Source organism: Amblyomma maculatum, chromosome 1 (genome assembly GCF_055883805.1).
Source record: "Amblyomma maculatum isolate TAMU_Amacu chromosome 1, ASM5588380v1, whole genome shotgun sequence".
Taxonomy (NCBI): domain Eukaryota; kingdom Metazoa; phylum Arthropoda; class Arachnida; order Ixodida; family Ixodidae; genus Amblyomma; species Amblyomma maculatum.
In genome coordinates, this window is record NC_139344.1 from 121,168,745 (window position 1) to 121,184,194 (window position 15,450).

The 15,450-nt window shown below is 43.9% G+C and overlaps 1 protein-coding gene and 1 long non-coding RNA gene across 2 annotated transcripts in view; both read left to right on the forward strand.

The window, feature by feature from the left end:
- Positions 1–1,623: 1,623 nt before the first annotated feature.
- On the forward strand, positions 1,624–6,868 carry LOC146203741 (uncharacterized). Its single transcript, XR_014702449.1, has 4 exons — positions 1,624–1,709; positions 3,703–3,874; positions 4,349–4,429; positions 6,343–6,868. It is a non-coding gene; the product is annotated as an uncharacterized LOC146203741 (long non-coding RNA).
- Positions 6,869–13,298: 6,430 nt separating this feature from the next.
- The window catches only part of LOC146203742 (medium-chain acyl-CoA ligase ACSF2, mitochondrial-like), a 145,335-nt gene continuing 143,183 nt past the window's right edge, over positions 13,299–15,450 (forward strand). Inside the window, exon 1 of the mRNA XM_084588918.1 lies at positions 13,299–13,612. Within this exon, the coding sequence (XP_084445044.1) occupies positions 13,515–13,612 (98 nt within the window). The 5' untranslated portion in view covers positions 13,299–13,514. The remainder of the gene's footprint in view (positions 13,613–15,450) is intronic.

The window sequence follows — 15,450 nt, forward strand, 5'->3', positions numbered from 1 at the left end:
AATCAAATACTTGCATGCGTGACAACAGGCGGCTACCTAAATAAGTGACTAATTATTGTGGCACAATATTCTGCAAAGCTCTAACATGCATTACTAGAGAGGTCCAATACGCATCTCCGACAGGCAGCACTGATAGAACGAAGACGTGTTTTCGTTTCTCACTTAGCAGTTTTTATTATATGTGTCGGTCTTATTCAAATGATCCCGTCTCATCTGCAGTATGGGGCTCCCCACTGCAAGCTTTCTATATACGCTCCGGATATCGTGGGAAGCTGAACACTCGAGTCTCCTTTGCGTCTATCCAGTGCACAAAGGGGCGCAACAGCAGGTCAACTTCGCGTGTTCGAGCTCACACGAGTAACCACGTCGCTATTCGACGTGTCTGCTAGGTCGTGGGCCCAACATCTTCAAAACAATCTGGCCGCGAAGCACGCATCGCGACCGACCGCTGCTGAATTGTACCAATATGGCGGGCGGGGCGGCGTGGGGCATTTAAACCACAGTTTTTTACTCTATGGTTCAAACGGTGCACCATCCTGAACGACGACACTGATATCGAGACACCCTATTGAACTTCTTGGTTGAAGCGGTAACCACGGGACATTTAAACTTTCGTCGGGGTCGTGTACGTATACGTCACTGTGGGTAAGAGCCTTTAATGCACGAATGGGAATTGACGCTACTCTGCACTAATATATATATATATATATATATATATATATATATATATATATATATATATATATATATATATATATATATATATATATATATATATATATATATATATATTTGCTGTCTGGCGATGTGCTCGCTCCCCTTAAACGCGGGAAGCGTCGACTCTTGCGTCAACTTGGTGGCCTCGTCTCCGGCGCGTTCAGGAATATATTCTAACGCAAAATGACCTCTGCGCGTGAGTCTACACTGTAAAAACAAAAACACCTTTTTGGGCATTTGTCGGATTCAAAACACCCTTACACCCTGAGTCTAGGGTGTTCGTGCCATTGGAAATCACCTCTTGCATGCCAAAGGGGTGCTTTGGTTGGAGAATATGCCTTAGGGTGTTACGGGCAAGCAATATCACCTAACATGCTGGTGATATATGGCTGCGTAACTTCGTAGCCTTTTATACACAAGCGGCGCTGCTAATATAACCCAACGCCTAAATAAAGCACCAAAAGTAACGCTAAAATTAAAATTACACACGAGTGCTTTCTAAAAATGAAACAGAAACGGAAACAAAATTTCACCGCCAGGAGGCCGCCGGTAGCTACGAACGCTCTTTTCAAATTTCACAATATGGCCGTTAGCATTGTGGGGTGCGTTTCGACCACGTTTCTGCGAATGCTGAATGTGCTTCTTCGATTGTGTACCCTCGTGAAATATGTTGCATTTCCCATGCATATGTGTTACAGAAGTGTGTACGCTTGTGAAGTGCCTGCTACATGTGGTGTTTAACGCAAACGGGCATTTATCGTGTCGGCAAGTGTCCGGGCTTCTTTTTGCTTTGCTCAGGCCGAAGGACTGCTGCACCGCTTTATGTTTGAGACGTTTGAAACAAGAAGGCATGGACGATCTTTTTTTCTGCGTGACTAAGAGGTATATGCGCCGACTACATTTCACTCGCGCTGAAATCGCACTGGTTGGTTCGGTGCCGGTGATACGAAGGCGGACAGCGTACTTTGCGGCTGACGCAATCGTCTGTAAAGGTAAGCCTATTCTCACGCATATTGCGCTTTGTGGGAACAGTGTCCTACCGGATTGCTGCATTCTGTGTCTTTTTGTGCCGGAACGCTCCAGATGAAAACGTGAGACACGCACTTGTTTTCACCTGGCTGCCAAAATGACATCGCACATGTGGTAGATGTCGCGGCGAGTTACGCAGAGTTCGCGCAAGAACATCAGTCCCAACTTTCTTGAACAGAAATAATGTATGTGCTACGTTTCCTTGCATTTTGTACGCGCAGGAGGTTCACGAAACGATTTTCGTTTCTTGACAGTTTGATACTTGCGCTCAGTTCGCAACGACTCGGTTTTGTTCTACCGTTTCCGTTCGTGCGGAAAGGTCGTGTTGGAGTACTACCTTAATTCTCCTAGCACTCTCGACTCCCCCCTCCCCCCGCCTCCCTTATCTCTTACACTTCGCGCTCGCTCTCCTGAAACCTCTTTCATGCTTCGTCGTCGTCTTTCACTCGGAGCGCTGCGACTCCCCCCCCCCCCCCCCCCCCCCTCTTTTTTTTATTTACTCGAGCATAGGCACGCACCGTCCTGCTGCTCGGGGAGCGTCCTCCCGCAGCCCTTCTGTTTAAACTTTTTGTTCGAGGAGGCTATGTTCGTTCTCGGCGGCCATTCAGCGCGGCACGCCTCTGCGCTCGTGCTCTCGGCATCGAAGTGCGCTGGTCGGCCGGCCTGGTTGCATAATAGTTTATTCCAAACTGCGTAAACTATATGCCGCTATCATCAGCCTATGTTAACTTCCCCGCGTCTGGATTTGCCTTTTTTAATCACAATGGGAGCATTTTTCATTTTACGGGGACTATATTTTGCGGTTGCATGGAGTGTGAATTTGCATTTTTATTATGCTGCTTTTGTTATGGCGTTTACTTTCGCTCTCGAAGAATCATTTAGCTACGTATTTTATTTTCAGCAAGACTTCAATTAAGGCACTTGTACACGTGCTGAGTCAGCTGATGTGGTTCAAACCATCCAGTTTTCATTATTTTTGTGGTCACATTTCAACATAACTGTTTGACCGCATTACTTGATTTTTGTAGTGTCTTTAGACTAGAATAAATGGATATTCGATACTGATACCTCAGCATTCAAGTAGAGGTCGACAGCTTGAATTCCGTGGCCAAATATTGTACCGGATGTTGCTATTACAGAGTTTGATTCCGACCAGATGTTTACTTTTTTTTTTTTGTCTTTTGCTTAAATGTACATATGAAGCGGTTATCATAGCCTTAGTCGCATATGTTTACCTTCTTTGCTCATCACAGTGCGCATATTGCAGGCAAATTTGTGACTTACTGTTATTAAAAAAATTGTAATATATGTGTTGAAAGCAGTTTACTGATTTAAAGGGCCCAGAAAACAATTTGACTTTCATATGCTAACGATGCATGTCTGTAGATTGTCTCTAAGAATTGAAGCCTACTTTTTAAAGCTGAGCGGGGACCCTTAGTTTAGAGATATATTACATATTTTATTGCCATTCAGCCGTGTGCCAAGTTGAGGAAAGGAGGATCATAATTTTTGCTTAGTTATTTTTTATATTTGACTTTCCTTAATATTGCTTGCAGTTTGGCGATGAGTGGCGAAATACTGATGGTTTTTGCAGTTTTCTAACCTTAGTAAATATTTGTATTTGCTGTTTGCTAATGCCAGTTTTTTTTTTTTTTTCAGATATGTACAAGGCATCAATTGCCTTAGCTTTTGTACAATGATTTTTAATATCATTGTAATATTCAGTAATATTCAGCAGGGGGCGGCAGAAAGTTAGGTGGGTGGATGAGATTAAGAAGTTCGCAGGGGTCAAGTGGATGCAGCTAGCACAGAACCGGGTTAAGTGGAGAAATATGGGAGAGGCCTTCGCCCTGCAGTGGGTATAATCAGGCTGATGATGATGATGATGATGATTCAGTTACTTGAAAAATTGAGTAAAATGAATTCTTTATGGCTACCATTCACACAAACTTGCAGTTCTTACATGACTTCAACATGCTGATCAAGAAGGACGGCAAAGAGGCAGTTGAAATCGGCCTTAACAAGACACTTGTCTTGGTTTTGAAGGACACCATTCGTGCAAGAAAAAAGGACATTGCCCGGGTGCTCGAAGTATGTTCTGAGGGAATGCGTGAAAGGAGAAAGAAGCGTAAGTATTCAGCTGTTTCCTTCTGTTTGCTGCATGTGCTATCTAATTGGCAGTTTTTCGCTAAATGCCTACATTTTTGCCATTTTGCATTGCCCTATAGATATACTAAAAACATGGCTGAGCATCAGAAAGAATAATAAAACCATACCTAGCCTGTGCATTTCTTCATATGTAACAATTTTCGCATTAGCTAAATTTAAATTACCTATTGTTCTTCTCCATTGTAATGGTGCAGCCCTTTCGAATCTGTTCAACTAGTAGCAGAGGATTAGGTGATACCTGATTCAAATCTTCACAAGCTTTTCTAATTTTTGCTGTCAGATGTCTGGCTTTCAGTTTGCGTGCCTCTACATGTTTTCAATTTTGTTTATTCGCCTTCCTAAATTAGACAATAAATTATCGCCTCAAAACTCGGCTGTCTCTTTTTACCTGCAAGGAGGTACACCATTGTTGTGTTGCTTATTTCTATTGTAGATGTACAGACAGTATGCATTCTGCAACTCTAGGCAAACATTGGGAACCAGCCGGGAGCTCTGGATGTTGTTTGTATCATTTGTAAGTTTTCTCTTTGTCATTTGAATATTCAGGAAGCCTACTTGAAACTGACATTATTAGCGAATTTTTTTTGTTTCTAAAATGGTTTACAGTCTAACTTGTAATATGTATTAGTGATTCATAATTCAAATAGAAATACTACACAAGTTTTCATCACAACTGGGAATTCTTTGCTGCGAAAGGATTATTTGCACTGTAAGTACAATCAAAAGCACTTTTAAGAGACTCCTGCCATCACATGCTTACCACGTCGTATTGCATACAAGAGTCACCTGATGAAGCACTGGTAATGTCAAGATTGGTGCAGTGTGCCATTTGACTAAGCACTCTGCTGCAGTGCACCAGCAGTGCTTTATCAGATGGCTCTTGCAGGCAGCTTGGTGGGGTTTAGCATTTGCTGGAAAGGGGTCTCTCAACCTGCTCATGCATGCTAGTACCTAACATGTTCCTAATGTCTGGAATATATGATCTGAGACTGCTTCAAAAGAAATATTTGCCACATTGTCTTATCCTGCAGGCTTCTGAAGGTGGGTAATGCAGTTTAATACTTGTTTATAAAAATGCTGTAATTTGCTAGCCAAGTTTGAAATGATGTAATAATTTTAATTCTTCTGAGATTAGGTTTACCACATTGGTTGGGAGAAAATACTGCTGTGTTTCAAGGTTCATGCTGTATAAATATGCCTTCAACTACAGATGCTAACATTTCATGCATTAACCATGTGGCACTGTCATAGACATTCTCATTTATAGTAAACATTCTCAATAAATCCAAATTGTTATTTTTGCATTTCAAGTTAGTCAACATATTTTTAGTATTCGAACCTTTAGTATTTCAAAGTGCTCAGACTGCCTGCCGCTATAACGATTACAACTTCTTGAACACTTGAGCTTCCTGCCGCCTCTTGAGGCTCACCACTGATGTTCTGGATGTCTATGCATACAATGTGCTATGCGTGGAAAATGTTTTAACATGCCATGCTTCAGTGTTGTCATTTTTAGAGCTTCTGCTGTTTGGTTGTTTGGTAATGCTCTGCTGTTGCACATGTAATTGTCACTCAACTCAAAGCTCCAGTGTACACTTATAATGTGTGATGAAGTTTTAGAACTGCCACATAGAGCAGCGAGAACACTTTTTCCTTGTTACTAAACCTTAAATGTAAACACTTCAGGAAGCATTGCAATGACCTAGGGCTTGGCTGGTTCATACTTAGCACAAGAAGACGTGCAAAAGTTCAGAAATGCATTATGTGTTATGTGTTATGCATTACATGCACTTTGTTTTTTTGTTTTTTTGTAGTGCCTCATTACTAAGTATGCTCTTTCCATGTTTTTTTTGTTTGGTTCTGCAGTATCTACTTGGCCAGTGCAGGGTATGCTGTAGGCCTTGTGTGAAGCCTTCAATGGAGCCAGCTGTTAATATTTTAGTAGTAAACACCGTGCTCCAGTGCTGTTTATTGTTTATTTACATTTTTAACTATCATAATAAGCATTCCAGTTCATGTGAAATGAAAAGTTCCTGGGGCAGCATTGAAGTTCTCTAACCCAGGTGCTTTTCATGAGTGTAGCCATTTTTGTTTGATAAAATAGCTTGCATAATCTAAAATTGCCATGCAACAGCATGCTGCATGAATAAAAATGGGTTGACCTTATGTGCTCTCATTTATGACTTGATCAGACTGCTGGCTTTGCGCCTCCTGAACCAACCATAACAGTATACTCTGCATTGTTAATTGTGAGATAACCACCAGTGGTTTCCGATAGGGCCCTTTTCCAGCACACTGCTGCACCCTAAAGGGGCATTGGCGTATTCTAAATATAGAGTAGAAAATATGTTGAATTTGCTTTTTGCCAGGTGCAGTGCATATTTATACAGCTGCTCTGTTATGCACTTCTTTCACAATTTTATCAAGGAACAGGAAGAAAAGCCTGCCACGCCGTGCGTCGGATATACTGGGAGCAGCATCAAAGAAGCTGAAGAGCATTTCCCCTTCATTCAGCAGCGGAAGCTTCTTCGAGTCATCGACTCTACTTAGGGTATTGTTCCAATAATGGGTCGATTTTGGCTGTTCAATCTGACATATGACAAGGGGTCCGACAATTTGTGCTGCTTTATAGAGCACCTCTTTTTGGGCGTCTGCGTGTCGAAGCCAAGATGCGCTGCACGACGCTTTATTTCATCGCTTAAGGCCGAATTTTATGCAAGCGCACGCGTTGACACTGACAAAGCATAGTATTAATATTGTGTACTGCGATTATTGTTGCATACGACTAAACGTTTTGTTGTTGTTTTTTCATTAATGTCACCATGCTGTTGTGTTCATTGTTTGGTTCTGTTTTTGAAAAAAAATTGTATACTTTGTTGTCTGCATTTGTTGGAACGGTTTTGCTTCTTTCATTTTTTTAGGTATTTACATACATACCATGTATGTTTTTGCCCGTCTGCTAGGCTCTTGGTGGAGAGTGGCAGTATTGTTAAATAAATGAGGTTCCATAGCGCGCATCAATGAAGAAACAGAACACAAGTGCCCCCCTGCCCCCCCCCCCCCCCTCCGCCAGCACCCGCTAGCCCGAACCCTGACCCTTCTATGCTGAATAAAAGACTTCCAGTTTCCTTCTGTGTGACATTTGTTTGTAACATGCTCTGTGAATTTGAAAAAACAATCATACTGGCATGGGCCATTCGAGGTGTCAAAATAATGGCATGCAGCATCTCTTTACATGCTCATTTGGCATTACAGGTGGTTAAAAGGAATACCATTAAGCTTGATTGCAAATGTGCACATAGGAAAAGCATTAAGGAACGTGTAGTGGCGAAAGTAATTCCTAATTAGGGAATGCAATATATGGACGTTATCCGCACTGATTTTTATAAAGGGGTGTAAGGGTGCAATGCCACTGCTTCCACCCTGCAATAGGGTGTAAAGGTGATGAAAACACCCCAGTGCATTGGCCCCATAGAAGGGTGTTATGACCAACCGAAGCACCATCTTTGAGGGTGTACTGGCACTCTGAAGCCACTTTTTTTCAAGGGTGCATGGGTGTTAGTTATAGACATGCGAAAACACCTAATAAGGTGTTTTTGTTTTTACAGTGTACCTGCCTTCAGGAGAAAAGTGCCCGTCCCTTTAACTTTCCTGCCTTGCCTTGGCTGCAAAGGTAAAGAAAGTTGACCGCGATAGAAAACATCGTGCAATCTCGCAATAAAACGTTTGCGTTAGAACACGCATGTACATTGCCCGGAGTTGGAGTGTGAAGCCTCGGTGGAAAGGGAAGAGAGAGAGAGATCAAAGTCGAGAGATGGAGAAAAGGTGTACGCTTTTCAAATTCAGTTTCGTGGGCAGTTCCGCGGGTGTACACAGTTTCGAATCATTTTATACTCCTCGCCATTTGATGGGTGCACTGCTCTTGTCTAGTGTGCAAGGCTCAGTCATACCAGGTCACACTGTGAAACGGAAACGGAATTGAGGGCCTAGAAGCTCTTGTAAAGTCCGTCATGCCGGAGCTAACGGATTGGGCTGCATAGCAGGAGAGCGATGGGGGTAAGCGCCGTCACAACACGAGGCTTCACAGAGGAATACCCCTTCGTTCCTCAGGTGCTCTTAATCTCGGCTGAACTGTTGTGAAGTGCCGAGAACAGCCTCGTAGGCTATATGCATATACAGGTGCAAGCATTCTACTTTTAATTTCCTGCATTTCACTTCTGACCTCCTCTTTGTCCCAACGGGCACAAGCTCAACTCTCAAGCTCAAGACTGCAAACTTCCCAATGTACACTGATGCCTGTCCATAAGGATAAAAAAATTATTTATTGTTTATTTTGGACTAGTACAGGGTAGAAGCTAAATAACATTTTGGTAGTGGCACGAACACATTGCAACAAAAACCGCATATAGGTGCACAACACACGCAAACTTCAGACATTGCATAAATAATTATTTACAACGTATTACCTACACAAGAATTCAACTGAAACAACAAAAAGGAGTCACAGTGTTGCCAACGATATTGCACATCCGATTAACTTCACAAAAAAAGTAAACAAAAGAATAAATACGTACAGTCTTCGTCAAAAGTTTAGAGCCCAGGGGGTCTCCTTCTAAACAATACCATGTGGCTCATAATGCATTCACAGGTTTCCAGACTTGGTGAAGGCAAGATTTCTCGTCCTACCCTCTCCAATGGCTAGGACTTCCACGATTGGTACAGAAGCCATGATATACGGCTTAAACGCAAACCCTGTGTGCTCTAAACTTTTAACAAGGGTACCTCTCGAGGAGTGCGTGTTTTCGGGCTAGTGGCATAATAAAGTTGAAGTTAGCGCCAACGCTTGGACGAAGACAGAAGAAAGAAAACACACACGACGATTGACAAGCGCTATAGAGATTGATCTCTAATATTGCTATATTATTATCAAATGCATTTAATGGCGCAGTAATCGAGGATGATCTGGTCGAATTGGTTCAGAATATTAATTTCTGTCATGTCGCATGGTAAGGACTTCAGTATTTAAATAGTTTTCGAAAAAAAAGATAGAAAAGGTGAACTTAAAGGTTTCTGTGCTTACCCGTACAGGAAGGAACTGCCCAGGGTTACAACCACGTACAGGACGCGATGACCTCTTCTGACGACACCGTTCAGTGCCTTCTTTAATTAAATAAATATATTTTAACCTGAAGATTTGTCGGTGCTGTCAAAGTTGGGATAAGTTTAATTTAGCTATCGGTATTTAACAAACCCTTTCACCCCTTCCTCCCGCGTTACTGCGTGAACGCTGAGCCCGGAGCGGCGCAGTCACTGCCGTGACGGTGGTTGTCAGTGGGATATCGTAGTTGTGAGCGCACGTGGGTGTGAGTGAGTTACTTGCCGCAGTGCCGATACATAAAAGAGAGCCAAGAGCCACTGACGCCCAGAGTAACACAGGCGTACTTTGAAAGACCAAAGCCTTACTAGATATATGAAATTCCGTCAGCGACCGTTGATGGGGCCGACCGATTGCGTCATAATGGTGACGTCGCGACTAGCACCAGCCTTCATTTAGCCGTCAAAGCGCTCGTTAGCGCTCATTCTGTGTGTCCCTTTTTTAACTTCAAACTCATTTAGCCAGCGGGGGTGCGGCAATGACATGCAAATCAGCAGATGTCCTTACGGCAAGGGTCGAGCCCCCTGCCACAACCGGAGACACCCCGATATTGCCAGTTGAGCCAGGAGGAGCCACCTCTTACCATGTCCTCCGGCTCGCCATTTGCTCGTACGGTGTAACTAGCGGACCACCATGTGGCGCCAGTACTCCCTTTTCTTCAAAGCTTTGACGCAACCGTTCGTCTACAGCGTTCCGGATGATGTCATGCGATTTCTCGCTGCGCTTAGCATAGACCTGCTAGTCAAGTTGGATGCTATATAGATCTCGACAGTGATTCCAACTGACGACGTATGTACCTTTAAAGGTGTGGCTTTCTCCAACTTACTTTCGCAATTGTAAATGCAAATGAAAGTTGCTCTTGAGGAAAGGAAAGGCGAAAATGTGCCTCACTTTACAGTGGACGCCTAAATCACACCGTGAAGGAAAGGATGAAGATCGGAGTGAAAGGCGAGAGAGAGAGAGAGAAAGAGAGACGTGCATCAGTGGAGAGCTTGATTTAGACAACTTGGGGTCCTTTAATGTGCACTGACATCGCACAGCCCACGGAGTTCTTTTGCGTTTCGCCTACATCGAAACATGGCCGCCGCGGCCGGGGTTGAACCCGAGTACGCAAGCGGTCGTTGAGCAACGTCCCAGGCGGTGCCGCACATACATACAGCTAGCTGCGGTTCCAACAGACAACATATAAGCTCAAGACGATACACTCATGCTTTCGCCTTCACAGCTCATAAACAGTCTGAAGTGCCCCCCCTTCCTTAGTGGCGTTGATCTACGCGAAATAATTATGTAATCGCCTTATGGCGGGAAGATAAGCGTTTCTGGGCACACGGCACATCACGTTTGCTCTCATAATCATTATCAACTAAATGCGCCGTCATTATTATTGCTATGTCATCATTGTCATTGTCACTATCTGCAGTATCATTGCAATCACTGCTAGCATCCTCATGGCAGACAAGGAAAGTTATGATGTGCGTTTCACGATCCCAGGCGTGGCGCAGTTGGTCAAAACGCTCGTCTGAGGATCCAAGGGATAGAGGTTCGAAGTTCAAGTGAGGTTTGATCCCAGTGGAGACAGGATTTATTTATTTATTTTAACTGTCTTCCTCTCGGTAGACTGTCCGATGACGTCCCCACGTGATGACGTCACAGTCTCGCTGTATCCCGCGGAATCTCGCGAAGAAGTGTGACACTTCTCGTGGCCGGACGGACAGGGTCATGGCCGCGAGTATCAGCCATTAATGGATTTCGCCTTAATATCGGAAAGCAGGCAGAAAACAGCCACATGCCACCGGTGGGACCCGAGCACACTACATGAGGCATATATAGTGGCTGGACGCACCTTTGCACTTCCCCTTAATTCTCCCCTTCCCGGTAAAAACCTTTCGCCAGGCCGCTGATGTGTTTTCAGTTTTCCACCTATGTAAATAATAATAATAATAATAATAATAATAATAATAATAATAATAATAATAATAATAATAATAATAATAATAATAATAATAATAATAATAATAATAATAATAATAATAATAATAATAATTGGTTCATAGGAAAGGAAAGGCACAGTATCTGTCCCACTTGTTCTGTAGACACCTGAACCGCGCCGTGAGGAAAGTGCGAGCGAAAGTGGATCGAAAGAAAGGTATGTTGTGCAGGGCTCAGGAGTAATTTCGACCACCTGGGGATCTTTACCGCGCACTGACGTTGCACAGCACACAGACACCACTTCGTTTCGCCTCCATCGAAACGCAGCCGCCGGCGGTCGAGTTCGAACCCGGGTACTTCGGCACAGTAGTCGGGCGTCTTACCACTTCACCATCGCGGCGGGGCCCACCTGTGTGTAGGCTTGCGGTTTGCTCGATCGATTTATTTGAGTAAATGCCGCCGCATCTAGATCTATTAAAGGAAGCCATGGTCATTCGTTAGCATCTTTTGCTCGTTCTAGACTGAAAGAAGGGCAGGATACCAGTTATGCACCCGAAACCGGATGTATCCTTAACTGTTTGTTCACCTTGCTGTGCTCAGCGAGAATCTCCATATCTCACGTCAAGCGAGCGCACTTCAAAGGTCCTCAGTCCCTGGAACGGTCAAGTGCCGCAAGCACTTGACGACACAGGTCTTTCCCGTGTCCTGCACTTAGACCCGGATCTCAGCCACAAGTACTGTTAAACACTGCCGTATATCGGCGTCTCCGACTGCGTGCGGCGACAGTGAAAATATCAAAGAAAAATATTCGTGTGTGCAAGTGAGGGGGAAGGGGAGACTCCCCCTAGGCCCGTTATAGGCATAGGGAAAGGGGGCGCAAATTTTGCCCGATATTCTTCTCAGCTTTCCAGGAGACATGAAACGGGAGGCGCTATTAACAGTTTTGTGTCCTCCTGTTTATGAAGTGGATTATTTTACTGTTTACAAATACGTGTTTGAAAACGTTATGAACTTTAGTGATTAGACGTTTAATTAACCATATAAATTAAGTAATTAACTTTTTAATGTTGGTCTGAATGGAGATTATTACATTGCTAAAATGAATGTCGTCAACATCACAGGTGTGTCTCCTTTTCATCATTATTATTTTTTTTTAAATCGGCAATCTGGCTGGAAATCTCGAGCGTCAAAAATGCTCATCCGGAAGCTCGTTGAGTTGGCTTTCACGCATTGCAAGTTTATAAAATGGCGTCGCTCATGTTAAATTATTAAATTCTTCTGCACTGTGACGTACACAAAATACGTCTGTATTTATGCATAAAAATGCAAGCGACGTCACAATTGTGCAATTCGTGAAAGTGAACTCAGTGAGCTTTCAGTTTCGTATCTTTGTCATTAAATATTTCAACTCTTTAACGCTGCCGATGAAGGAAATTTAAAAATGAGATTCATTTTTGCTGCTCACAGCTTTCAACTGCGCTACATTTATCCTTAGAATCATAACTAAAATTTTGATTACCTTATTTCACTGGGCATCTATTGCTTTAAAGGTGAACAGCGCAAAAAAGACGAGGACGAAGGAAGACACACACGAGCGCTGCCTCGTGTGTGTCTTCGTCCTCGTCTTTTTTGCGCTGTTCACCCTCAATGGATTACCAACTTGCCCAAGCGTCTGTTGTATTGCTTTAAAGTCCATCGAATCGGGGTTTCTCTCGAAGTTTCTAAAATTATACAATTTATAAATTTTATAACGACGCCTGCGCATTGCAGTTATGTACTGTGTACATGCTAAAGACGCGCCGCAGTCGAACTAACCGCAAATTCTGTGTTTCTTCTTTCTTTTTCACAACCATGAGTCCCTCCTATTTCGCGATCATCAACTGGCAGACTGTTGGATACGTGTTACAAAAGCAGCAAATACTACCGCCGCACTTGCGACGTAGTCCAGTGGATGGGGTTGGAGTAGATGTCAGTGCTTTGACGGACGAGCCGACATAGAGCGGTGCAAAGGGGAAATGGTAGACGACGACCCAAAAAACAAAATAAAAGAAAGAACAAGATGTTCCGGCTGCCGTACAGTTACCTTGTTTCGTGGGAGCGTTGCCCAGCTTTCGACTTAACAGTGAAATGTGAGCACAGCAATATCCCAGCAAACCGGGTACCTTGACCTAGAGGAAGCGATGTTTTGACGGATGCTCAGCGAGGCGCTAGACGTCGCCGACAGATGGCGACACGAAGCAAGGCAGTGCTTGCGCGACGCGGCTAACCTCAAAATCGGATTCATTCTGAGTATTGCCGCTCTGGCAGCGGCAGGCGTGTTTGGAGTGTTGAAGAGGTTTGCTCCTGGTGCAGGCGCACGCATTTACGCATTGTCGCTACTTCTGAAGGAAGTGCAGGGAATGTAGTTGTTGAAGTGGATCCATTCCGAGAAGTGTTTGTGAGCTGACAGTTGCGTGGCGCATCAGGAAGCTGAGACACGCCGCGTGTTTGGCGAACGCTTGCATTCACTGAAAGCATGCTTTCCTCGCACGGGAGCACGACCATGGCATTGCTTCGTCGCACCAAACCGCTGGCTCGTATGCTGATTCGAGCCCAGTGTCATACGGCTGCAAGGTGAGATTTTTCCAGTATCTTACTTTTTAAATTTGAAATGGTGCTGACAATAGTACGGTGTACGTATAAAACTTCACCGGCGAGATGTGCGCGTCGCGACGCTTCGTATTGTTTACACAGCCGTGTGATACGCATCTACCTTACAGTGTGATGTTTGGTGCTGACGAGATTAGCGCATGCATTGGCGATGATCAAAAACTGGCTGACTTGTGTGTGATTTCACAATAACCTCTCTTTTTTAAATGAGAAATCACTCCGAAGCGAGGAGCCTCAATGCAGCAGTGGCTTTATACACTTCAAGCTCACCACTGTATATTCTGGGCTTAGTTTGAACATTTTGTTTCACCACCTTCCATAATGTATTTTCCTGCATCAGTTTCTGTGGTAGCATTTTCTGTGTTTGTAGCCAGATGAGAATTTACCCTGTCCTGTCAAAAGTGTTTATCCTTTAATTGTCATACGACCTTATGGGAGGTGCAAATGCAGTGTGCATGCCACATTGTGTTTCCACTGTTTACATCGTCCTAGGCTCACTTCTCCCTTTGCTTATTCTTTGTGAAATATTCATCTCCTTGACCTTAACATGGTGCTTTATTTTGCTGTAATAGCGTCGGCCGCCACTTAGGCGTTCTGATATTTCGCCTTGCCGACGCTTCTTTTTACAGCTATAAAAACAACTCGAGCCCAGGTGTTACAGCCGTGACGCAACGAATGCGGTTGTGAGACTGTCATATTACAGCTCACAGCTGCAGGAGCTTGTATATATTATTAGTGGTACTTACTATAATTTTATGTGTTTATTTACGCGGGTGAAAATGTAGTCTGGCAGGACGGCATTGCATTGAGTGAAAAAAAAAAAAAAAAAAACACGTTCTAATCACATCATGGGGTCCTTGGCGGCCCATTGATTAGTGCTGTGCAGGCAACCGCTTGTTTCGTTATAAATGGAGTCGAGCCTCAAAGCTGGATTTTTCTTTTTACGTTGATGAGAAAATCCGTTCACTCGTTCTCACGCTTTCTGAGCACATATCTAACTCTTTTGGCTAGCAATGCGACCGGATTCTCAAAGTTTTTTCGTTTTAGCGAAACATCAGCTTCAGCCCCACCCACTTGCCTAATCGGTTCTGAAGTGAACGTGCAAGCATTGAAAATTACTGGACTGTGACGAGTGTCCTTGAGTGGAGTAAAAATTACGGCCAGGAAGAACGGCAGCAGTAAATGGGCGCCAGATTGTGACAACGGATGCCTATCAAGTGGGCTGAAAGGAAAGGCAGAAGGGCCTCGGAAAAACGCGACCTATTTTTCCCAGGCTCTTCCCTACCTTTCCCTACAAGGCACCGTCACGTTGGTTTAAATTTTGCCGGCAGCATTAGTATACCTTTCTTAACATTGTGGATAACCGTCACCCGTGAATACGTGAGCGCAGTTCGTCGAACAGTGCAGTCAAACCACTACTAAAAAACAGGCGTTAGTCACCTACCGAGCTACAGCATTACCCAGAAAAAGCCTTCTCCTGTGATGTCAGTGGGCTGTGTAGGGATGCGGACTCGGCTGCCATTATTACTTTTCCTTTGAGCAAGCTCTATCAGACATCGCATAGTCTTTTCATTCTAACAAGTTGGAAAGCATGTCAGGTGAGGCATTTCTTAATCTTAGTGACCAACCTGAATTACAGAATGCGAGGTAACAGCTCGCGCACCGGGTTGATACTCCGGCAGAAGCGAGGAACGGAGGCCGTATTTGTTCATCTTTCTGATGCCTGAGCATAAGAACCCTTATGTCTCGAAATCCTTTCCATCGGCGGGCTCTCATCATTAAACCACTGGTTGAACGCCGGA